The 23,975-nt window shown below is 50.4% G+C and overlaps 1 protein-coding gene across 1 annotated transcript; it reads left to right on the top strand.

Moving 5' to 3' along the window:
• Nucleotides 1-1,117: 1,117 nt before the first annotated feature.
• CASQ1 (calsequestrin 1) lies at nt 1,118-23,598 on the top strand. Its single transcript, XM_061605567.1, has 11 exons — nt 1,118-1,831; nt 7,459-7,543; nt 9,008-9,108; nt 11,330-11,441; nt 12,800-12,873; nt 13,899-14,029; nt 17,616-17,661; nt 18,470-18,524; nt 19,899-19,999; nt 21,139-21,213; nt 22,168-23,598. Exons 1-11 carry the CDS (start codon nt 1,589-1,591, stop codon nt 22,297-22,299), a joined length of 1,155 nt encoding a protein of 384 aa, XP_061461551.1. The 5' UTR covers nt 1,118-1,588; the 3' UTR covers nt 22,300-23,598.
• The last annotated feature ends 377 nt before the right edge of the window (nt 23,599-23,975 follow it).

The following is a 23,975-nucleotide window of genomic DNA, read 5'->3' as shown; positions in this document are numbered from 1 at the left end:
AAAGAGCTGTTTGCAAAAAAAAAAAGATGTTTTTCCTTGCAATCCATACGGATTACTTCAACATGGACAGCAAAGGCTTAATCAGCTGGGTGATATCAAGACTTGTTTCTTGCCCACAGAGGCTGACACAGAAATGCCTGGGACTTTTCCAGCAGCCAACGTTTCTCTATTACACACACACACTATAATGCCACCTGAAAACCGTCAGATTCTGAGCCAAGTGGCTAGACCTCTCGAAGGCCCAGGCCTCCTGACCATACAGACCTAAGCACAAAATGGCTTCTGCTGCAGCAGCTCTCGAGTCCCCTGCATGGACGGCTCTATATGGACAGAGTCCATACAATAACACCCCCTGCCCCAAAATGCATGCGAGAGGCACTCTCTCTCTCTCTCTCTTTCCTGTGGACCGGATCCCTTTACGCCCCTGGTTGAGGCTCTTGTGTCAGAAAACTGGCACCAGCCACGCTGTAGGCATCTCCGTGACGTCGGTCGGTCGGTCAGCTGGAGAAAAGCAAGCAAGAGGATGGCTGAAAGGGACCAAGTGGTGCAAGGAGACCATTCTCCAAGCCTGTCACCATGCCCAGTGCCCCCACACACACAGACGCACATCCTTATCTAACCCCCACCCACCCCCTGGTGTAATTCAAGAGCTCCCAAAGAATCTACCAGCGGAGCCGTACAGTATCTCCATGCCTCCCCCCCATGGCCGGCCGGCCAGCTCTCTAATTACCCACCATCCGCAGAAGTCCGTCTTGATTTACCTCCAACTCATCTCGTCTTATTTTTAGCCCTCCCGCCCTCCTTCCCACCCACCCCCAGCCTCGCAGACCTCTCCCCTCCTTGACTCCTTCCTTAATATGGCGATAAGAAAATGCCATCCAGTGCAGGCCCCGAGGAAGAACAGGGAGGCAGAGGAAGTGGTGAAATCTCCGGGAAGGCGAAACTCACTCCTCCCCGAGAATAGCAACCCCACGGGCCCACACGTGGGCACCGTTGGGCAGGGCAGGCTTCGAGGCAGGCCCCTCTGAGGGATACTCACTGCCAAGGAGGCAGGCAGGCAGGCAGGCAGGGGCCCCCATACATCTCCCATATACATATATAGGCAGGGGGCGGAGGGGTGTCGTGTCGTGTGGGCATAGCCACATGCCTGGGGGATAGGACGGCCCTCCGGCCCCTCCCCTTCCAGCCGCTTTTATGGGCTGCCTGTCATTTTTTGCCTTTGCTTTTGACACTTTGCGCCCGTCAGCGTGGTTGCCACCACCCTGAAGAAGGCAGGGGGCTCCCTCCGCCAACTCCCCAGGCTGCCTGTGTCAGCCAAGAGCCAAGGCATCCCTCTCTGGTGCCCCTGCCCTGCCAGCCACCTTAAAGGGAGGCAGGGACCAGGTGAAGCAGGAGAGAGAGACAGAGAGGGAGGAGGAGAAAGAGGAGGAGGAGAAGAGGGCCACCTCTCCTTCCGCAGCTATCTTTTGGGGGCCAGGTTGACCAAGGACCATCACCCAAGGGCCACGGGGACACCCCTCTTGGTCTCACTGTCTCTGCGTCAGTTCTGGGCATCCTCTCGTGAAACCTCAACCCAGCAGAGATCAGGATGAAGTGGATGGCACTGGTGTCCACGGCTCTGCTGCTGGCCATGGTCAGCCCCGTGGCGTGGGGTGAAGAGGGGCTGGATTTCCCCAAATACGACGGCATCGACCGGGTCATCGACGTCAACGCCAAGAACTACAAGGCCGTCTTGAAGAAGTATGAGACTCTGGCCCTACTCTACCATGAGCCGGTGGGGGATGACAAGGCCTCGCAGAAGCAGTTTGAGCTGGAAGAGCTGATTTTGGAGGTAACAACCAGGGCATTCTGGAGGGCAGGTGCCTTCGATGGCTCGCGCGTGCACAGCGGTGCCCCAGGGGAGGCTCTGGCCCCAAACAGCCATGAGTGGCAGGCTGCTGCGGCAAGAGAGGCCCCCTGTCCATAAAGGTGGGCCGGGCCCCTCGGGTTGTGGACACAGGTGGACCCCCAGGACCGGGGCTGGGTGGGTGTCAAGGAAGGACTGTGGCAGTGCAGGTGCTGGGGGAGGAGGGCGCAAAGGGGCAGACGTCCTGGAGTGTAGGTGTTTGGGGGGGGTCATTGGGAGATGGACTGTGTTGGGGGGAAAGTACCCCAAAGCAAAGGCATGTTTTTACTGTCAAATTGCCTGTAGGCACCAGTAACTCCCCAGCTGGTTTCTGTAGGAATTCTGCACCGGCTGCCACAAATAGCAGGAATTTCTGCTGCCACAGAACCCACCCTCCTCTTTTTCATCCACCCTTCCCTGAAATGCTGCTTCAGGATACAATGCAAACCCTCCTCTCATTGTTGCAATGCACCCATCCCTGGGGAGGAGCGTGGAAGGGTGGCTGGACAGCAAAGGAACCCTCAAACCGAAAAATTGGGAAGGAGACTTGGCTAACCCTTTCTGGTTGGCAGTTGCTGGCGCTATAATGTTGGACTCGAGGGAAATCTGGCTTGACCCAGCAGGGAAGCTCTCCTTGAGTGACTTCAAGTCTGCCGTGCGCAGGGAAGGAAGGCAGGGGGCATGGAGAGGAGACAGCCGTGATGAGGGGCCTTCTGCAGCGGGGCTGACGGGCAGGACTACCTTACTACACGTGCCCGATATGCTGCAGCGTAGGGCTGTGTGCCACAAATCTTTCCACAATTGCACAGAAATCATCTCCCTGCAATCTGTGGCACAGCAAGGGGCAAAGTCGGCAACTGAACTGGAGGGAGAGTTTCTCTCCCCAGCCCAATATTTGCAAAAGCTGCCTGATTGACCAGCTGCAGGGAGCTGATCCCCCTTTCCCAGGCAGAGAGTCAAGGACTGCTCCCAGGAGATGAGAGCAGCAAGCAAGCTAAAACTGCCATCTCCATAATTGGAGCCCTTGATGAGATGGGAGCAAGAGTCACCCTCATGCTGTCAGAAAGGCAGCCTTGGAATAGTTTCCTTAGGAATCTTGCCTGGGGAGCCGAGAGTGCAGAGGGAGGGAGGGGTGGCCTGGCAAGGGCCCTTGAGGGCAGCTCAGGGGAGCCTTCTAAAAATTGACCCGGGGAGGAGAAAGGGGGTATGTTTCAGAGATGGTCTCCATTCGGGAAAGGCTATTTCAGAGGGATTAGACGGCCCAAGGTGAAAGGGGGAGGAGACTTGGGAGCAGGAAATTGGAGGGCAATCTGGCCTGTCATTTAACTGGGAGGGATTCAAAGGGTCTGACTACCTAGGGAGGTGGTGGGCTCTCCTGCACTAGAGGCATCCAAGAGGCAGCTGGACAGCCGCCTCTCAGGGATACTTTCATTTGGATGAGCAGGGGGTTGGACTCAATGGCCTTAGAGGCCCCTTCTGACTCTACGATTCTATGATTTCTATGACTTTGCTCCATGCTTTAGAATGTGCCATTTTGGACCTACAAAGCACAACTTTCCAAAGGTGGCCACACAGTACACATCATCACTCCCCCCCCCCAAAAAAAAAGACTACACAGATTTGCATACCAGGGCTGGCTCCAGGCGTGCAATCTGCATAGGCCAATGTTGCTATAATTTAAACAGAAATGCAGTGCATCTCACTCTGGTGACCAGGAGACCCTTGTTCAGTCTGCTCAGTCAGACGAGCAACATGAAGGCCGCTCCTGCTGTCTCTTCTTTAAACTGGGTTCTTTAAACAGGCTTTCCTGTAGAGGACTGCCCTCAGCAAAGCAGGACACCTAGGCAGCCTTCTTTGGCCAAGGGACTTCCAGCTGGATATGAATGGCAGTTGCATGGAGACATAGTTTGCCACAGTGTATAGATAAATCCAACTCTTTTTTGTCTCCGTGTAATAATATGTGGCCAAATATATTTTGAGGGTTTCCAAAGCCCTGCAAAACCCTGCAGGGAGACAAGAGAGAGTACAGTTCTCCTATGGAATGGTTTCTCAGGCCAGAAAGGCCCACTGACGGGAACAGACTGTTCAAAGCCTTCCTGGGCCCCCAGGCCAAGGCCCCTGTATGGTCATCAGGGAGGAACGCAGTGCAAATCAGCGGCTCCATGTCAGCAGAGCAATGGAATCTGCTCCAGGTTTTCGACTGAGCTTTCAAGCAGCTGTCCAAGGTGCTGAAGTGCACCTTGAAAGTTTGAACTAAAACTGGTGCAAATTCTGAGCAACAGAAACCTGAGGATTAAGGAAAAGTCACAGAGAAAGGTTTGTGCTGTTTCTCTTTGTTGGTGAGAATCCAGAGATTTGCAGATCGAGGCAGGGAAATGGGCTACTCTGGGGAAGAATGGTCAAGCGTGCCTCAGCCTACCTCGCTTCAACAGGGTCTGGCTTGTGCAGCATAATTTTGCCAACAAACTGTGTTGTTAAGGGTTGGGCCTCATTGCCAGGGAGCCAAGGAAGCGAGTCCAATGAGTGTTGGGGGGGGGGAGGCCTAAGGCAAGCCAGAAATGAAAACACAAGAACACCTTATGCTTCTAGTCCTCATTGTTGCTGCTAAGAGTGTAAAGAAGGGTGCGAGCCTTCTACTGAAGGCTTGTGGATCAAACAGAGGGCTAAGTGGGTCTTCCACAGATCAAGAGATGCCTCTGGCTGACATCTCTGCCAGCTCCAGACTTTTAGAGTAGTAACATTTTGTATTTTAAGGTTATTGTAACCTTCGCTGGGAGCTCTAAGCTGAAGGGCGGGTAATTAATAATAATAATAATAATAATAAAATCACCCAGAGGCAGCAAGAGCTGACGCCTAATCCCATTTGACTGGCACTGGTGCCCACTCTTCCATCCCAACGGAGCCTCAGAGATACATGGCAGTTTCGTCCCGTTGGGCTGTGCTGAGCTCTTTCAGGACTGCTGAAAATGACAAGCATTCCCCTCCAGCGCCCACCGTCAAGGCTTCTCCCCACAGAGAGAAATTCCAAGCTGACTTTAGAGGGTCGTCACTGCTTCCGTCCTTAAATATCCTCTGTTCTCTGGCAGTAACCTTCAAAGCGGCAGAAAGATATTAATACCAACCTAGTTATTGGAGTCACCTTTAAAAGGCTCAGCGAGAGTCCTGCAAGCAGAGATGCCACACCTTTGGGCTCTGAACAGGGCTGAGATATTCAGGAGCTGCAGCAACAACGATTCCTCTCCTGGCCCAGAAATGCCTGCCAGTGTTTGATTTCCTGAAGCGTTCCTGCGTGCATTACTATTCACAGGGTCACCATAAGTTGGGATGGACTTGAAGGCAGTCCATGATGGTTTTGCCAATTGATACCTGACACCGGAGATTTGGTATCTGACAGTGTTTGATAGGAAATATTCCTGCCCCTTTTTAAAAAGAGGCATCAAATTCTGAATGGAAGCCAACATTTTGAATTTTAGAAAAAGTTCAGAACTTTTTATAAAGACAAATCCTAGTTCTGTTGTGATTTTTTAAACACACACACGTGCCACAGGGCTAGAGCACAGCCATAGCACATAATATCAAAAAGCCTCGTGGTTAGAGTGCCTCTAACCAAGTACAGAGTGCATTTCTTGCATCCCTGAATAGCGAACACCTCCAGCCAAAGCACACCTCTGGGGTAGGCAGCAAACCTTTCAAGTCAGTTGGCATGTGACTTCCAGACCTCCTGGAGCCCCAGAATCTGTTCTGAGTTGAAGCCCCCTGTAGCGGCATCCGGTGAATGGTGGGATGGCCAAGCCGGACCCGCTGGTTGGAAGGCTCTTCTGCTTGAAAAGCTGCCACCTGCTTTAGCAGACCTCAAATGGAGTTTCACAGCAAAGGCCCCAACCTCTCTTTCTGAAATTGTCTACTGATAAACAAGGGAATCATGTTCAGCGTTAACTCGCCAAAATATCGGTACTTTTACAACTTGGCAGTGGTGGATTATTTTTTTTAAAACGGCTGGTTGTTTTTGTTTGTTTAATTCGCCTAAAGCCTCTAAACTGAACAGTTTTCACAACTAAGCAAGGATGGCAAAACTACAAATGGGTGACAAGCTTTCGGCAAAATGCCTGGTGCTACAGCTCTTGAAACGCATACCGGAGCACGGCTGTTCTCCACACTAAAAGGCAAGCCTGCAGCCACACGCAGAAGAGGAGGGCCATCCTAGCTCAGCTGGCAGACTACTTGCTTGGGATGCAGAAGGTCCCAGTCTCAATGGCGTCTCCGGACAGGGCTGGGAAAAGTCCTAGCCTGAAGCCCTGGAGAGCTGCCAAAGGCCTGACCTGGTAGAAGGCATGTTCCTATATTCATATAAAAGATTTTGCTAACTTAGGTGAAAAATCTCATTCAGGTTTAAGAGCAAAGTTGCCAGGTCTCCAGCTGACACTGACCCGGGCTGCCACCTGTCCGGTTGTCTCTGGTAAACTAGGGAAACAGGAAGGGGTCACGCTGTAAATCTCACCCACCTGATTCCAGTTCCAGGTCAAAGGAGCCTAAGATGCCCTTGCTGAGCATGTGCTTTTAACATATGTTTGATGTGCAAAATCAGCAAGTGAAGCGTTTCCTGGCATAACACTGGACCCTAACCAGAGCTGTAGTCGTCCAGGGTCTCAGGGGGTCTTAGACCCCTTACTTTGGGGGGGAACAGGTTCCCTATGTCTCCAGAATCCTTCGAGCCAATGGGTATGAAAGGGGAACGTGTTAGCCATGGAGAAGAGTCTTCTAAGATGCTTCTTTGTCCTTTGGAGCCAATCAGAGGGAAAGAAAGTGAGTCATCCTCTGAGAAGACTCTTCTCAATAGTTAACACTCTTCCCTTTCGTGCTGATTGGCTCCTTGGTACGTCTGTCGGTGTGGGAGAAGGCATTAACATCTCATTCTCAACCCAGCAGCAAATAAGGGGGAGGGAGCATGGCTGTGACTATCATGAAGGGATTCTGCACTTCTGAATTTGCCTCTGCGCTATTGAACCTAACGGGGCCATCCAAAGAAGCTGAACATTGCAAGTCCCCAGGCAGACAAAAGAAAGTATTTCTTCATGTAGCATATAGTCAAACAATGGAATTCGCTCCCATAAGATGGATTGATGGGCCACCAACTTGGATGGCTTTGAAAGAGGATTAGACAAATCCGTAGAGGATAAGGATATCAGTGGCCACTAGCCACGATGGCTATGCTCTGCATCCATAGTTGGAGGCGGGATGCTTCTGAGAACAGGAGGTGGACGAGACGATGCCCCCGCTTGGCCTGATCCAGAGGCTGAAGGTCTGTTCCTCAGTTCTGATATTCACCAGCTAGCCTTTACAGATCAAGCTGCTATTAAAGGTGCAGAAAGTGTGGGGGGGAGGTTTGAAAAAAAGGTGGCAAACTTTCCCTGCTGCCACTCAGATGGGGTGGGCAGTTATGTGAGCATCCTGGTGCCCCCCCCCACTGCTTTCCCAGCAATCCCAGTAAAGAATCACTCCAAAACTTGTTCATTCCCTTCTTTTCTCTCTCTCCTCTCTCGTCTGTCTGCCCTCCTGTTGACTCTTTTTCCTAGTTAGCAGCCCAAGTCCTGGAAGATAAAGGGGTCGGATTTGGTTTGGTAGACTCAGAGAAGGATGCCGCCGTGGCCAAAAAACTAGGCAAGTGCACGGGGCGGGGTGGGAGTGGGGGCCTGGCTACTTCTGTGGGACAGCATCAATAAGCTTTCTGGAAACACAAGGGGCTGCTGGGCTCGGGCGGCAGGTCCTTCTCACCTGGAAGCTAGATCTGGGCGGGGTGGTGGGCTAGGGTTGCTGCTGGCCCGCAGGGTGGCTGGCTGCCTTTTCCAATGGCAGAGGCTAACACATGCATGCCACCTCTGCCCAGTGCAGAGCAGAAAGGGTGGGTGACAAAAGGGGGTTGAGTGGGAAAGGGCCAGCGTAGCTCAGTGCATGAGCCCCTACTGTGCAGGCAGAAGGTCCCAGGTTCAACCCCCAAAGATCTCCCAGTAGAACTGTGAGCGATCCCAGCTGGAAAGCCACTGCCAGTCAGGGTAGACAATACTGAGCTAGGTAGGGCAAATGGCCTGGCTCTTGCTATAAGGCAGCTTCCTGTTTAAATCATGAGGACTGGAAACATGCTTGAATTTGAAAGGGAGGTCCATGGCGCAGTGGCGGAGCATTTGCTTTTCGTGCAGAAGGTTTGAGGCTCAGTCCCTGATAGCATCTCCAGGCAGAGCTGGGCAAGATTCCAGTTCTGGCAACAGAAAGAGATGCTGCCAGTCAGTGTAGACCATACTGAGCTAGATGGGCCAAGGGTCTGGCTCTCTTAATATTGGTTCCTGCTGTGTTCCTGTGAAGTGTAACAGTGGCCTCTACCACCAGAGGGCAGTGGAAGCTCACAGATCCCTGAGGAATACCCTCAAGGGCCAAGCAATCCTTTATAGTCTTGCTGCATTTAGTTTATGCCCTGGGGTGCTTTATGGGGTCAGCAGGAACTGGGGGGATCACCGCCCCGCAAGTGAAAGTGTGTGTTTTAGAAGTGGCAGGATCTTGAGAGAGTGCAATAAACCCCTTTGACATTTGGCCATCTCTCTCCCTCTCTGTCTCTTCCACACAATCTCTACCCTGATGTGGGGAGAAAACCACACATGGGGACTTGGGGCCCTTTTAACACTCCCCTGAGGGCCAGTCACTCTCCTCGTGAAAGGAGGCCGACCATTGTGAGGGCAGCGGTGCTGTCCAGTTCAAAACAGCAGGATGGCTGCCACTGTCTTTCCTTTTGTGGTGTGGCTTTTGCTCCTGTGCCTTTGATTATTTATTTACAAAAGCATTCCTATTCCGCCCTCTCGCAAAACCTCAGGGCAGCATAAAGCAATATAAAAACAGTTAAAAGCAATCCAAACCAGTCATTAAGGTGACGGGTGACTCAGAGGCCTGCCATCATAAAGAAAGGTCTTCAAGAGACACCTGAAAGCCAAAAGCGAGAGGGTGCCTGTTGCATCTCTGCTGGAAGAGTGTTCCACCGGCCTCACTAAACGCCTGACTTTTGAGGTCAGAAATCCAGTGGGTGAGGCATTCTCTGAGAGCCCCCCCTTTCTGCTCTCTGTCTCTCCTCATGCGTAGGGCTGACGGAAGAAGACAGCGTGTATGTGTTCAAAGGCGACGAAGTCATAGAGTACGACGGGGAATTTGCTGCGGACACCTTGGTGGAGTTTCTCCTCGATGTAAGTCTTCCTGAGTCTCCTCCCACCCAGCCCTCCTTGTCCACTTTGCCTACAATGTCCCCCTGTTTCTCAGCCATTGGGGTCTGTTCAGTGGGAGGAGAAATTTGCCCACTGCATGCAGGAGCTGGCCCAAGGCACCTCCAAGCAGAAGTGCATGCACCCCAAGATCCCAGGGGGACACCGCTTTGCCCTGCAGGCCCATCTCCTTAGTGGGTGGTCTTGGGAATGCCCTAACCTGTGCCAAGGCCAGGACTCACAGCATCCCGTCATCGCACCAAAACCCCACCCCACACATTTCCAGACAAGGCAGAAGCGCTGCCGGCTTGTGGACTCCAGGGTGAGGCTATATAGACCATTTGTGACACAGAATAATGGGCTCAAGTTGTAGGAAGCCAGATTTCAACTGGACATCAGAAAAAAACTTCCTAACTGTTAGAGCCATACGACAATGGCACCAATGACCTAGAGAGGTAGTGGGCTCTCCGACACTGGAGGCATTCAAGAGGCAGCTGGACAGCCATCTGTCGGGAATGTTTTGATTTGGATTCCTGCATTGAGCAGGGGGTTGGACTTGATGGCCTTGTAGGCCCCTTCCCAGAGCTTGGAAAAGTTACTTTTTTTAAACTACAACTCCCGTCAGCCCCAGCCAGCATGGCCAGTGGATTAGGCTGATGGGAGTTATAGTTCAAAAAAGTAACTTTTCCAAGCTCTGCCCCTTCCAACTCTGCTATTCTATGATTCTATGACACTCCCTTTTAAAAAGCAGGTCGCAGCTGAGGGAAAGGGCCACTGCAGCTCAGCGGCTGAGCCTCCACTTTGCACATGGAAAGGTCCCCGACCCAGTCCCCAGCGGCATCCCCAGGTAGGGCTGAGACTGTCCCCTGCCCGAAATCCCCGGACAGCCCCTGCCCGCCAGTATAGGCAGCACTGAGCTAGATGAACCAATGACCCAACTCATTATATTATGTTCCTGTTGAAACCAGCCCTTTATTCAGACCCATGAGAACTGGAGTCTCACTTTATGTTAAGGGGAGGGTCGTAGCTAAGTGGCAGAGCACCTGCTTTGCATGAGGGAGATCCTGGATGCAATCCCTGAAGGCGCCACCAGGTATGGCTGGGAAACAGCCCCACCTGGAGCCCTGGAGAGCCACTGCCAGTCCGTGTGGACAACACTGAGTTTGGAGGATCAATGGTCAGACTCTGCATAAGGGCAGCCAGTTTCCTGTCTGGTCTGGCTCTGCAGCGGTCAGCGATAACGCGGAGTGCCACTCCAAGATCCAGCTGGAGAAGGTCTGTGCTCCAACTTGGAGAAGTTCGCTCTGGCCCCAGACACTCACACTCCAACTGAATGACCCCAAATGCATTTTGGACGGTGGCTCAGAAAGGACAACTGCCTCACAAGGCGGCTCCCAGATTGCTAACTGGCTCTTTGGGAGTGAATCTTAACTCCCCCGGCATTATTTCACATTTGCCGATTGCCTGCTCTGCTTCCAGAGTGCTGCTTCGAGCTGTGAAGTGGTGGCGGCGGGGGGGGGGGGAGAGCTCAGGCCCCAGGGCCTCTGTCCCCACGCCAGGCCTCTCACTGGCCCTCCTCCTCCTCCACCCGCTCTCCAAATACTTTTGACTGGCTTGTGTGTGCTCTTGCACTGGGATCCTGCCTCCTGCGTGCCTGGGTGGAGGAAGAGAGATCATGTGCTTATGCGAGAGACCTCTAGCTTTTGTGGGGCTGGAGTGGAGCTTAACTGTGTACAGGTAAGAGTTACGCATGTCTGGCTCCACCCACTTTTGCCTCTGACCCCCCCACAGAACTGGCATGTGGCCCCCAGAAGGTTGGCCATGAAATCGTGTGGCCCTCAAAACAGGTTCCTTGCTCCACTGTAAAGCCTAACATGACCTGAGATGAAGGTAACTGAGCCACCACATCCTCCCATAGGAACTAACCCAAGTGGTGAAACTGACATGGGGGGGCTGCTTCCCATGTGCCATCACCCTCGGGGCAGGCAGCTGTGGGCACTGGGGATGTGGAAGGGATGGGGCTTTTTCACTGTGGGACACTCTGCCGACACAATGCTCATTCCATCGCGGAAGCCAAAGAGCACGGATTCTTGGATACAAATGCCCAGATCTCCAAATCTGGCAAACGGCCTCCGAGAGAACGGCGAAGCCTTGGCTGGTTTGTGATGCCAACGGCTGGCTCTGTCCCTTTGCCTCTTCCCTCTAGGTGCTGGAAGACCCCATCGAGTTCATTGACGGAGATCACGAGCTTCAAGCCTTTGAGAATATAGAAGATGAACCCAAACTCATCGGTTACTTCAAGAATGAAGACTCGGAACGTAAGTGCCTCGATGGGGGTAGGGGGACGGAGGACCCACTGTTCCTCACAAGAGGCTGGCAAAATGCACCCCCGCCAGCACTGGGCAGCTCAGTCAGATGCATCACAGAGGCAGCCAGTCTTGGGCCTGATAGTGGCAGGACAAGGTGGTAGAGCCCTGCAGGAGTAGAATGGACTGTGCCACTTCAGGCTGCAGGTATGTGAGTTTGCCATTTTAACAGGTAGACTGCAGCTGGTCCTGGAGGCAGCACACAGCAGCCATCACGACCAGTCGCTGCTGATAGATCAAGGCTCTCAAAGCTCAGCCCAATCATGTCATTTCTGCCCTACCAATTGCACAGAAAGTCAGCCATTCCAGAAAAACTAAGAAAATAAGATGAGCTGGGCTGCCAGATCAGACCAAAAGGTGCACATGTAGTCCAGCGTCACGCTCGCCAGCCAGATGCTCCAAAGAGAAGCCTGCAAGCAGGACTTGAGTGTAACAGCAGCACTCTCCTTCTTTGTGTTCCTGTAACTGATATTGAAAGGTAGACTGCGTCTAGTCCTGGAGGGTAGCATTCAGCAATCATGACCAGTCGCCACCAATAGCCTTATTCTCCATGAGTTTGCATCTGTGGCGTTCCCTGGGACAGCCGCCACAGCCAAGGAGCATAATGCAGATCGCCTTGCGCTCTGTGTGTGGGTGTGGGTGTGAGTTTCAAGCAAACAGCAGCCTGGAGTTCAAAGTTTCCCTTTCTTGGTGACACCGTGAACTGGCGATGTCGTGTGCTCAGACAGCGCTCTTGTCAGCCACCCTCTCCCATTAGCCCCTGCCTCAGGGCCAGTAGCCCCAGCCCGCTGACACCAGCATTAAACCAGCTTACCATGACAGCCCTGTGACCCATCACAGCTCAGTGGCAGAAGCAGTTTCCTTGTTTGGGCAACGTCCGTTGTGTGTGAATGCAGTTCCTTTTGCAGGGAACATGAAGCACAGTACCCTCTGTGCAGCAGATGCAAGAGGCACAGAATGGGGAAGGGGACTTATTTAGAGAATTTTTATCCCACTTTTCAGCCACCCCCCCCAAAAAGGAGAAATTTCCAGACTGGCTTTTTTTTTCAAAGTGGGGTGTCCAATTGTATCCAAACATAGGCGATAACCTGCTCCTTGATCAGAGGAACCAGCATGCAAAGGTTGGTTAAGATATCTGAAGAGATGTCCAGATACATAGCAGACAGACAAAAAGCTTTTCAAAATATAATAATAATAATAATAATAATAATAATAATAATATAAAAAAAACATGCACGCGCGCGCACACACTGCAGGACTTTGGGACCACAGGTACAAGGTGCTGGTGCTCAGCCTATTCCCCTTTTCAGATTTCAAGGCCTATGAAGATGCAGCTGAAGAATTCCACCCATACATCTCGTTCTTTGCGACCTTTGACAGCAAGGTACGTGGCCTGCCAGAGGGATGCTCTTGCAGAGGGCAGGGCTGGGCTGAAGGGATGGGATTCAATGATGAGGCAGGAGACTTGTGTTGAAAGGAAGTTTGCTGGTGGAGATTTGGCAGTGTAGGAAGTGGAGGCTGTGGAAGTCAAAACATTACAGCAACCAACCTGAAAAATGCACATCATCTGATGTGCTTAATATTATAATAGGTCATAGCCACACCTTTAAAGAGCGTGGCATCCCCAAAGAATTCTGGGAACTGTAACTGACCCCTCACAGGACTGTAATTCCCAGCACCCTTAACAAACTACAGTTCCCAGGATTCTTGGGGGAGGGGAGAATGTGATTTAAATGCGAGTTAAATGTGCTTTAAATGTATGGTTGGATGTGACCTCATCTTATGCTAAAGTTTGGCTATATGAGCCCAACTGGTTGGAAGAGCTGGTGGACAGCTGGGTCAAATCTTGCCTGTACTTTTCCCCCTGGATATTTCTGTAAGTAACTGGGGACTTATTTTCTTTAAAAAAAGTTTTTTTAAAAAAATTGCCAGGTAGCTATGCTGGTCCATCAGGACAAAAGGCCCACAGAGTAACGGCATACAATGCAGTGCAACTCTATGTACATTTACCCAGAAGTAAACCCCACTGAGTCGAAGGGGGCTCACTCCTTAGTAAGTGTGTGTATGACCACAACCTTCTTTAGGCTATGCTGAGCTTGGGGCAAAACAGTTCTCAGGTCCCACCAAACTGTTGGCCTTCCTATTTCCAATGGAAGAGCAGCTCTTGTTTACTTCTTCCTCCAGAAGATCTTTGGTGTAACCCAAGATCTTCTTTGCAGCCGGCAGAACAGCTCTGTGGAACTGAGAAGCTTGCTCACTGATTAGCGATGTATTAGTTGCCCTCAATGAAAAGGTGTTAAGTCTTCTGTGACTATAATAATAATAATTAATATGTTTTAGGGGGATTAGGCCAGCTGCAGGACAACACAGAGGCACTCCATAATGGTGGTGTTCCTCTGTCTTCTGCAGGTTGCAAAGAAATTGTCCCTGAAACTGAACGAGATTGACTATTATGAACCCTTCATGGAGGAGCCGGTCACCATCCCAGACAAGCCAAACAGCGAGGAAGAAATCGTCCAGTTCGTGGAAGAGCACAAGAGGTGAACAGCTTGGGGGGCTGGAGGACAAGGAGGGGGAGGAAGAGGAGACCCCCCAGGGAGGTGCCCCCATGGCCTTCCAAAGTGGGCCCATGAAGTGGGCTTCCCAACTCAAGAGACATTCCCTCCTCCCTCCATCCCTCCCAACCCCCTCCCCCTGCATCTTGCTCTCCGGGCTGGCTGCTGTGGATGGGGAGGAGAGTAATCCGCTTTCCGTGGCAACAGCAACAGCACCAAAGTCCTTCTTCCCTGCTGTCATGGCAACGGCACATCTATTGGCTGAGACTCCACACCCCAGCGGAGGAGTCTTTGCCTCTGTTAGGCCATTCCCAGCCAGACCTGTTGGCCCATCGAGCAGCGGCTCTCTGGGGTGTCAGAAACAGGGCGTTCCCATCCCTGCTTGGAGGTACCGTCAGGGACCGGACCTGGGAACTTCTGCATGCAGAGCAGATACTTGGCCGCTGAGCCACAGCTCTCCCCAGGGATGATGGGAGTTGTAGGGAGTTGTAGGGCCACAGAAGTTGCCCATACGTGTGCAAAATAGGTTGGGGGGGTTATATAGTGAGGGGAGCATCTATGCTCTCCCATTGTTTCTCCCTCTCCACCAGCGTGCCTTGTAGTAGCTAGTACCCATCAGCCATCAAAGGCCATTAAATCAAGCATCCAAGTGAGTGTCCTGTCCATGGTCACTGAAAGAATCTCTCACCAGCAACAAATGGTGTCTTTGTCAGGGTTGCAGAGGACAATTTTGAACAAAAGGACACAGATGTCTTGGCGGGGGGGGGGGGAAGGAGGATTGCTGCCTCAGTTTCCCTTCAACCTACTTTGCCCGACGTGGCTAAGAGAGAGCCCCAGAGGGCAGTCTTTTGGGAACCAAAGAGTCAGCCGCTCACCTAACCTTATATCATGCTTTATTTATATGCCTCTTCTACATCCCCAAAAGTGATGAACAGCATGTTAGCACAAAAGAAATATACAATAAAGCAATCACAACAACATGAAACAGCAAAATCACAAAATACCCATCAGTCATACTGGATGTGTGTTAGGAACACCAGTTAGACCCACAGCAATCAGACAGAAAAACCCTCTCTCTCGCCTACTTGTGCCCCCCCCAGTCAGCTGTTGGGGGCCCATCCACGCCCTACCCCACCCAACCTCCTCTCAGCAGTCCTACAGATGTGACACCAATCTCTTTCCTTGGGCGCACACTGACCCTAATCCCTTGGGATTAACTGGGAGGCTTCCTAACCCCAATCCTGCTCCCTTGTCTCTGCAGGGGACCTCGAGTCTAGGACATACGTTTGGGAGCATAAATCATCTGGGAAGTTAATCCCACCCCCCAATCTTGTTTTCCCACTGATTTTGTGATCCTGGCAACCCCCCCTCTTTATCTTTTCTTCCTTGTGATATTATACACATTATGGTGATATATTTAATGTGGCTGTTTCTCAAAGTGCGCACACACACACCACAGCATCTCCAATCAGACACTTTTAGCATTGGGCAGCAGCGGTTGCTATGGCAGCCTGCCTTTTAACTCCACTGCGCGATTCTTTTAGAGGACCAGATTAGCTCTGTTTTGCACAAGGATGCTTCTGTTGTCCATGGCATTATCCGTGGACCTCCCTTTGACCCCAGAGCTGCCTCCCTCTCTCCCTCCCGTGGCAACTTGCGTCAAAAGGATTCACTGAGACTTCTAAGGCTGCATACGCACCATACCCCTAAAGCATCTTTAAAGCACGTTCCCCCCCCAAAAAAAGAATCCTGGGAACTGTAGTTCACCCATCACAGAGCTATGATTCCCAGCACCCTTAACAAACCTCAGCTCCCAGGATTCTTTTGGGGAAGCCATGTGCTTTAAATGTGTGGTGTGCATGCCCACAGATGCTGTGACAAAATCCCTATGTTTTCGGGCACGGAGAATTCTTCCTGTTCCCGCCAAGGGGCCATATTCAGGTTTCCGCAGAGGGTGCAAAGGACTGGTCCCAAGGCCAGCCTGAGGTGGAGCAGCAAATGATGCTCACCTCACCCCCATCTAACCCCAAGTCAAGGTGCACAGCATCCAAGGTTGGTCAAGTATTTTGAATCCCACAAGCACTTCCCTCCCCTCTCACAGTAAAAATATTGTTGTTGTTATTTTGCCACCCTTTCACAATGCCCAGACACACTGCCTGTGGGAGCTGCCTCACTTTGCCTAATGATAGGGCCGGCTCCCTTGGGACATGCTAGACATCTGCTGGAGAAGTTCAAGGACAAATTGTTGAAAAGTCATGTATTTTAAGAGCATATCGGCTTATTTCAGCACAGGCCAGACAATTCCCCTTTCTTTCCTCCTTCCCTTTCTTTCTAAGCAGTGGGATTCGTGCATTTCATTACTTAATTTTGTAGAAGTATATCTCGCCTTTTCATTCTTGGCAAAACACCCAAGCTGTTGACTTGCACATGTAATATACTGACCTAGCCAACTCAAACACTGACAGGGTTTTAACTATTTATAACAGCCAGTGAGTGGAACCTGTGGCTTCACCTGAGATCATGGTGTTGCTCCAGAAAGGAATATAATCAGGATTCTGAATATATGATATATAGATCTGTTTAACTGATTACAGTAGGGCCCCACTCGTACGGTGGGTTAGGTTCCAGATCCCTGCCGAAAAGCGAAACGCGCTGAAAAGTAGAACACTGACAATAAAATGGCGCCCAACGCCCTTCTTGGAGCGCGTCATGTCAAAAAATGCCGCAAAGGCGGAACAAGCACCGTATGAGTGGGCCCTACTGTAATTAAAAAATGCCGTATTAGTGGAACGCCGAGAAGCAGAACGTCGAAAAGCGGGTCCCACTGTATTAGAATAAAGGACCTGTCTGGAGGCAGACTGAGCTAAGAGCTGCTGCCAGTCAGAGTGGACACTACTGGAGCAGATGGACTGGCACCAGCATTACTCCCAGGGGCATTTCCCTGTCCTGCCTGGGGTGCTCTGCCACAGAATTATAGCTCTTCCTTTCAAAGTAAAACAAGACTCCAGTCCTCATGGTTCTGAACAAAAGGATGATTTAAACAGGAACACAGGAAGCTGTTCTACACCGAATCAAACCCTTGGTCCGTCCAGCTGAGTATTGTCTCTTCACTGCTTGGCAGGTACTTCCCAAGGTTTCAGGCAGGGTTTTTCCCCCAGTCCAAACTGGAGATGATGTGGATTTGAACCTGGGATCTTGTGTGCCAGGCAGATGTCTGCCGCCACTGAACAGTGGCCTTTCCTCTTGTGTCTAGTTTTTGGCCTTTCCCAAACTTGCATGCATGGCCTTCCCAAGGTGCTTTCCAGCGCAAAGATATTTCCCACCCAGCTTTGGTGAAGATTTCTGCTTCCACCTGCAGATTTGAAAGATTGGGGTCATCACAGGGTCCTTTCCCATGATTAAAAGATTTTGCAACGGCTGCATTTGAGAGTGAGCTTCTGGAATTTCAACAGAAACCTAATTGCAGATTCTTTGTATCCCTGAAACTGCCCTGTTTGCATGGAACCTTAAAGGGGTGTGTGTGCTTGCATGTGTGTATTTTTCCTCAAACTCCTCTGTCCATCTCTTACAGGCCAACCCTGAGGAAACTGAAGCCAGAAAGCATGTATGAAACTTGGGTATGTCCAAGGGGAAGCAGACAGAGGTTAATTTGGGGTGAGGTGGGGAAAGATGAATGCCTCTGAAATTCTCTGCGTCCAGATCTGTCCCTGGATTTTGGAGTTTTAAATTTCCTAGAGCGCTGGCTGAGGACACACTCAGCCCAGGCAGAGAGGGGCGAGAGGGCCACCCAGCGAGACTCACAGCTTAGCAAAATTTGGACCCAAAGTCCACGGGCCCTCGCTCTCATTCATTCAGAAAAAAATGTACAAACAGTCACACACACGAGCTTTTCACAAACGGCTTCCTCATAAATAACGTATCCTGATGCAAACAGGACAAAAGCAGCAGTTCTTGTGCAAACCAATACTCTGTGATGGCCAGCTTAATAAATTATAAATGGGCAACTTCCTTTGTTTTGCCTTGAACTCGTGGACGTTCATTAAAAACTCTCCTTTCGCCCTACAGATGTAGATTACAAAACCTTCGTGAAGGTCACCACCAGATTGCAGGCATGCCCCTTGAAAAACTTCCTGCCTTGTTCTAAGTTGCATGTTGGTGCAGGAAAGCAGAATTCACCAAGAGGTTCTCCCATGCAAGCCCCAGAGAAATAAAGGAGAGCTGAACGCTACTATGATGAGCTCCAGGTGGCTAGTGCCTAGGGCATCACCAGTTACTACCTGCTCTTGCCCAACTCCCATTTGTTGCAATGGGACTTGCATGGGAAAATTTCCCAGGGGATCATGGCCACTGTCTTAATCATTGGCAGCATGATAGGGGCAACTAGTGAGTAACATCTTTTTTCTCACTCTGTGCTTCTTCCTCCAGGAGGATGATATAGATGGCATACACATTGTTGCTTTCGCAGAGGAAGATGACCCTGGTAAGTTGCCACGACAGACCTGAAAGAGGAGTTCTGTGGCCACGAAAGGTTTGCTTGCATGCAAGCATGACATCATATCCATTTTCTTCCCCGATTGTTGTTTTTCATGTTTTCAAATCAAGAATAACTAAAAACCAAGGTGCAACAAAAGGAATGTGATATATATTACATCAGAAAAGGGCATTCAGAAATATATACAAAATAACAAATGACACAAACTGAAGCAGAACTGACATAACAGAAAAAAAGAGCTCATGGTCCTTCATGCCATTTGAAACAATACAGTCTTAATAGAAGTCTTACAATCAACAAACATCGGAATGTTTGCCAACATTCCTTAGCTGCCAGTGAAAATGCACCTCGGATAGAGATAATATATTTACTGTTATTATTTGCCAATAGTCATTCCAATTTGTGCTGGCTTGACATGTTTTGCATCACGATCCCTCAAAGCAGGATAATTAAAAAGATTAGATTTAAGCTTTATTTAACAGCTTGCCCAAACAAATCAGTTTCCATAGCCATATCTTCACCAACACAAAACTAGTTCTTTCAAAACGTGAAAGTAACACTCATCCAACACTGCAGAAGGAAATTGCTGCAGCCTTAAGAGAAGAGGAAAATCTTCTTGCGGAGAAGTTTGAAAAATCCATCAAGTGATCCTCCAGTCCATCCTGGAGCAGATTTTACCATGTTATTGGAGGTTCAAAGTGAAGTACCATGGATGTCATGCAAGGAGGAAGGTGCAGTCTAGGGAAGGGGGAGAAATTTGATTCCTTTCACATTTCAAGGTGTTAATTCACACTTTCCAAAACAATACATGAACCGAAACATAGGGTCCTCTCCTCCCCCTTGCAAAATTTGCACTTCTCCAAATTTTGCAATGTGGTTCTCCAGCCAAGTAATGCCTACAAAAATGCATATAACTAGGATAAAGTGTACATATAAATGCATATAATATTGAAATAACATACAAATTTCATTATATTAGAGGGAAATTGCTTTGGAAAAATGTGTATAAGGCAAAACTGCATGCAAAGATATGTATATTAGGATAGACTTGCAGGAAAAGGCTGATGAATTTTCATGAGCCCTTTTTAAAAGAAAAAGTCTCAAAGTGATGTGAAAATGCAGAGAGCTCAACTTAAGACTGGGAAAATTAGAAACTAAAACTGACAGATCCGCCCACGCCTAGTGCCACACCTTCCTGGTTGCCTTAGACTGGGCTGAAACGTGGGTCTGTTTAGGAGGGCAGGTGATTGATGGGATGTGCTTTCACATAGGGAGTCTTGCACAAGAAAGATGGCCATGAAGTGCCAAAGCGAAGGAGACTCTGGCTGCCCTCACATTGTCTTGCACTCTTTCTGGCCACAGATGGTTATGAGTTCCTGGAGATCCTGAAGACAGTTGCCCAAGAGAACACAGACAACCCAGATCTCAGTATCATCTGGATCGACCCTGAGGACTTCCCACTGGTGAACAGGCAGAGCCAGGGGTGGGTGTGGGGTTGGGAGTAGTCTTGTCCAGGCAGGCTACAGCCGGGAGGCACGTGCAGGGGTGTAGTCATCCAGGGTCTCAGGGGGTCTTAGACCCTTTACTTTTTTGGAGCATGGTCCCAGCAGAGTCCCTATGTCTCCAGCATCCTGCGAGCCAGTCAGCATGAAGGGGGAGTGTGTTAGCCACTGATAAGAGTCTTCTAACGTGCTTCCTTGACCTTTCCTGCAGATTGGAGCCAATCAGAGTGAAAGGTGAGTCAGCCACTGAGAAGACTCTTCTCAGCAGCTAACACTCTCCCCCTTCATGGTTATTGGCTTCTAGGGATGTCTGTTATGGGATAAGACATTAACAAGGATCTCATTCCCAACTCAGCAGCAAAAAGGGGGGAGGGGACATGGCTGTGACTAACATGAAGGGACCCTGCACTCCTGAATTTGACTGCTAGGCATGTGTGCACGCATACGGACAGTCTGATATGGGGCAACTCCACCAAATACTGCCAGATATTATATTATTATTATTTCCATCTATGTCCCATTTTTCCTCCAAGAAGCTCAAGGTGGCGTACATGGTTTCCCGCCTCCTCATTTAATCCCCACAACCATCCTGTGAAGTAGGTTAGGCTGAAAGGCCGTGACTGGCCCAAAGTCACACCCAGTGAGCTTCATGGCTGAGTGGGGGTTTGAACCCTGGTCTCCCAGGTCCCAGTCTGAAACTCTAACCACTGCTCCACACTGAAGCAGGTTAGACAAATTTCACGGAGGATAAGAGTATCAGTGGCTTGAGCATCACTATAATTAGGGCCAACAAATACTGCAAGGCAGTGAGCAAGCTTTCGAGTTCTCCAGAACTCTCTGGCAGGCTGGGAAACCAAAGAAATCCCACCAGTCCTATCTGCACTTTCTTCAAGCTGATTGCTGGCTGTGCTTCTGATAAGTAAGCACCTTCTTCCTCCTCTTCCCCACAGTGGGTATTGGGGGAGTGCTGTTTATATAACCACTCCACAGCCCTGTGTGCCCGCCCACCCACCACCACACGCAGCCACCCTCAACAAAACCAGAAGCTGTGCATGCAAGCGAGCATGCGGGCCTCACTCCCTTTTTTCTCTCCGTCTCAGCTGATCCCATACTGGGAGAAGACTTTCAGCATTGACCTCTCTCGGCCTCAGATTGGCGTCGTCAACGTAACAGATGTAAGTACTTGCAGGAGCACAACAGGATACGTCTCCTGCTACTGCAAAGCCAACCCTGTCGTGTACACTGAGAAACCTTTTCGAAGTTTCCATGAACGCTTTTCCAAACTGCAAGATGGGGGGGGGATCAGCAGTTCCAGGCAAAAAAAACACAATTTCTGGAAGCCCATGCCCCCCCCAAAAAACTGCACCCAGTGAGGCAACATTATAAGGCTCCTGTCTTCAAGGCTGTGACGTTCTTTCTGGGTGCCCCCCTCACCTCCTCTTTAAATAGCTCTGTTGGCCACCATGAGAATAGGGTGCCGGAGTAGATAGGTTTTATGGTGGGATTCAGCATTAGGACCCTTCTTGTGTTCTAAGCCAGCTTTGGGCTGGGGAAGGCAAGTGGGAAAGACCAAAGATTGGGGCATCTGGTTGGCTGCTGTGAGGACAGGATGGTGGGTTTAAATGAGCCCCCTTTGGTCTGACCCAGCGGACAGGCTGTTCTTCTAAGGTGATCTCAACCAGTTTAAACCATAATGACCAGTTGCTGACTTAACTCCCATCTTGCCGCCCTCGCCTTGCATGGGAAGGGTCTGCAAAGGCCAGGCACAGAGCCGGTCCAAGTCATTTTGCAGCCTGAGGCAAAGGACAAGATGGTGCCTCCCCCCCCCCACCGCTCTATGTGTACAAAAGCCAGCCAAGACTGGCAGCTGAACGCTACTTCAACCCTCGTGACAGGACAGCATCCTTCACTCACTTTGGGGGCTGAGGGCAGGCTGTGCAGTCCACACAGGGGCATCTCCTCCCTGCTCCCAGCATTTGCTGCCTGCGTGGCCGCTGCCTCCCTTTACCTCATGGTAGGGCCAGCCAAGCTTTGCTTCCTTCACAAGGTTGTCATTGGAGGAGGGCTCCTCAGCTGGCATCCTAATATAAGTCCCTCACAACCCTGGCGTTCCCTCCCCCCACCCCCAGGCCGACAGTGTGTGGATGGAGATGGACGACGAAGAGGACCTTCCGTCTGCGGAAGAGCTGGAAGACTGGATTGAGGATGTGCTGGAAGGAGAGATAAACACAGAAGACGACGACGACGAGGACGACGACTAGAGGGTGCGCCTCCCGTCCTCAACCTGTGTCACTTAGACGACCACGACAGCAGTGCGCTGGGCCTCCACGAAAGCGACGCATTGCCACCAGACCCTAACGAGAACGTATTTTTATATCGATCCTGTTTAAGTCAAAGGCCCCCACCTTGTACACACACACACACACACACACACACACGTACACCTCTGGGCACCCCATTCTGCCCTCTGCCAGTGCAAAGGGAGAATGGGGTTTCACCAAGGGGCACCCCCTTCCCCATCCTTCCCCTCTCCTGGGTAGACTTGCCAGATGTTATTTGGACTCTGGTTCTGAGAATGGTGTCCCTGGACCATAAATGTTCATTTTAGGGAAGCCTAACCCAGGTTGTCCACCTAGCAACTGGAAACTTTCCTTTTTTTGAGTCACTGGAGTCTCTTTGCCCATTCCCAACTTTCAACATATTGGGATACCAGGAACAGGGCACGTGATGGATCCCAACTCAGCACAGGCAGAGATGCAATTAAACCCTAAGTGAAGGCAGCCCAGTGAATTTCCCATCATGCCTCTCCTTACCCGTGCCTTGCCATCTATGTGAAAAGTATTTTCCAGGTTTCCACACATTTGGCCTTCTAGCAGCCTTAACCACATGGGTGCTATTATGAACTAAGGCGGGTCTCCCTTGGAGAAGGGGCCTCCCAGCCTCAGTGGCTTGTGAGGGAGGGAGTTCCGGCGGCCTCCTGATAGCAAGCCACAGCAAACATGAGATGGTTAGAAACATGGGAAACTGCGCTATGCTGAGTCTGGCCACTGGTCCATCTAGGTCAGCCCTACCTGGAGATGCCTGGGGTTGAACTGGGGACCTTCTACATGCAACATAGGTGCTTCATCCCATTGAGCCATGGCTCTCCCCCAAATCCCCTCCATTCCCCCAAATGACTTCCTCCTTCCCACCACGACACACACACAAAAATGGTTGCCGAGTTTGTGCTAACATCTCTCTTGCACTTATCACACATTCAACTTGTCAGTAAAATGCCTCCCTGAATCATTTGTTCAATAAAACTGAAGGAGTAAAGAGATCAGCCAATAATTTAAAAAAAATTAGATGCAAATTTAACTCCTGAGCTTTGGAGTAAATATATTTGGGCTAAAACTGTCTTTTTACATTTTCTGGAGTGAGGGGAGAAGGAAATTTGGGGGAGGGGGGAGAGGCAAGCAGCTCAGCACCCGGTGGGGAGTCAATGTACAATTTGTATATTTTTCAACAACTTTGTACAGATCAACCAAAGCGATTAAAAAGAAATTTCAAATAACAAATAATGAGACTGTTGAGGCATTATTTTTCTGCCCTTTTTCAAAATAGCCCATAATGGTGGAACATTGTGGGCGCCAATTATTATGGGAAGCAGGAACTACATGTCTAGAAGCAGAAAGAACTAAATAAATGATTTAATCCCTCTTCTTTGGATCGAAAGGAAACATTCAGTTTCGTTTCCACGAATATTTCATTGTGAGGGGGTTGGGGGGCAGAGGGGGGGAACACTAGAAAATGCAACAGTCCCTTTGACCATGGGCTGGTTAGGTGGCTGATGGGAGATTGTTGTGGGGCAGGAAGCAGAGAGAGAGACAGATTTTTGAGGTCTGTCAGAGGGAACCTGATCCATCCCAAGACTCTCAGTTTGCTCCTTTGTGCTTCC

Source organism: Rhineura floridana, chromosome 22 (genome assembly GCF_030035675.1).
Source record: "Rhineura floridana isolate rRhiFlo1 chromosome 22, rRhiFlo1.hap2, whole genome shotgun sequence".
Classification (NCBI taxonomy): domain Eukaryota; kingdom Metazoa; phylum Chordata; class Lepidosauria; order Squamata; family Rhineuridae; genus Rhineura; species Rhineura floridana.
Note: the sequence above shows the minus strand (reverse complement) of the source record. Positions and strands in the feature narration are given on the sequence as shown.

Coding starts and splice junctions, on each gene's coding strand:
- CASQ1 (XM_061605567.1), top strand. CDS start 1,589: ATGAAGTGGATGGCACTGGTGTCCACGGCTCTGCTGCTGGCCATGGTC. Junction 1,832..7,458: donor TGGAAGAGCTGATTTTGGAG/GTAACAACCAGG, acceptor TCTTTTTCCTAG/TTAGCAGCCCAAGTCCTGGA. Junction 14,030..17,615: donor TTCGTGGAAGAGCACAAGAG/GTGAACAGCTTG, acceptor CATCTCTTACAG/GCCAACCCTGAGGAAACTGA.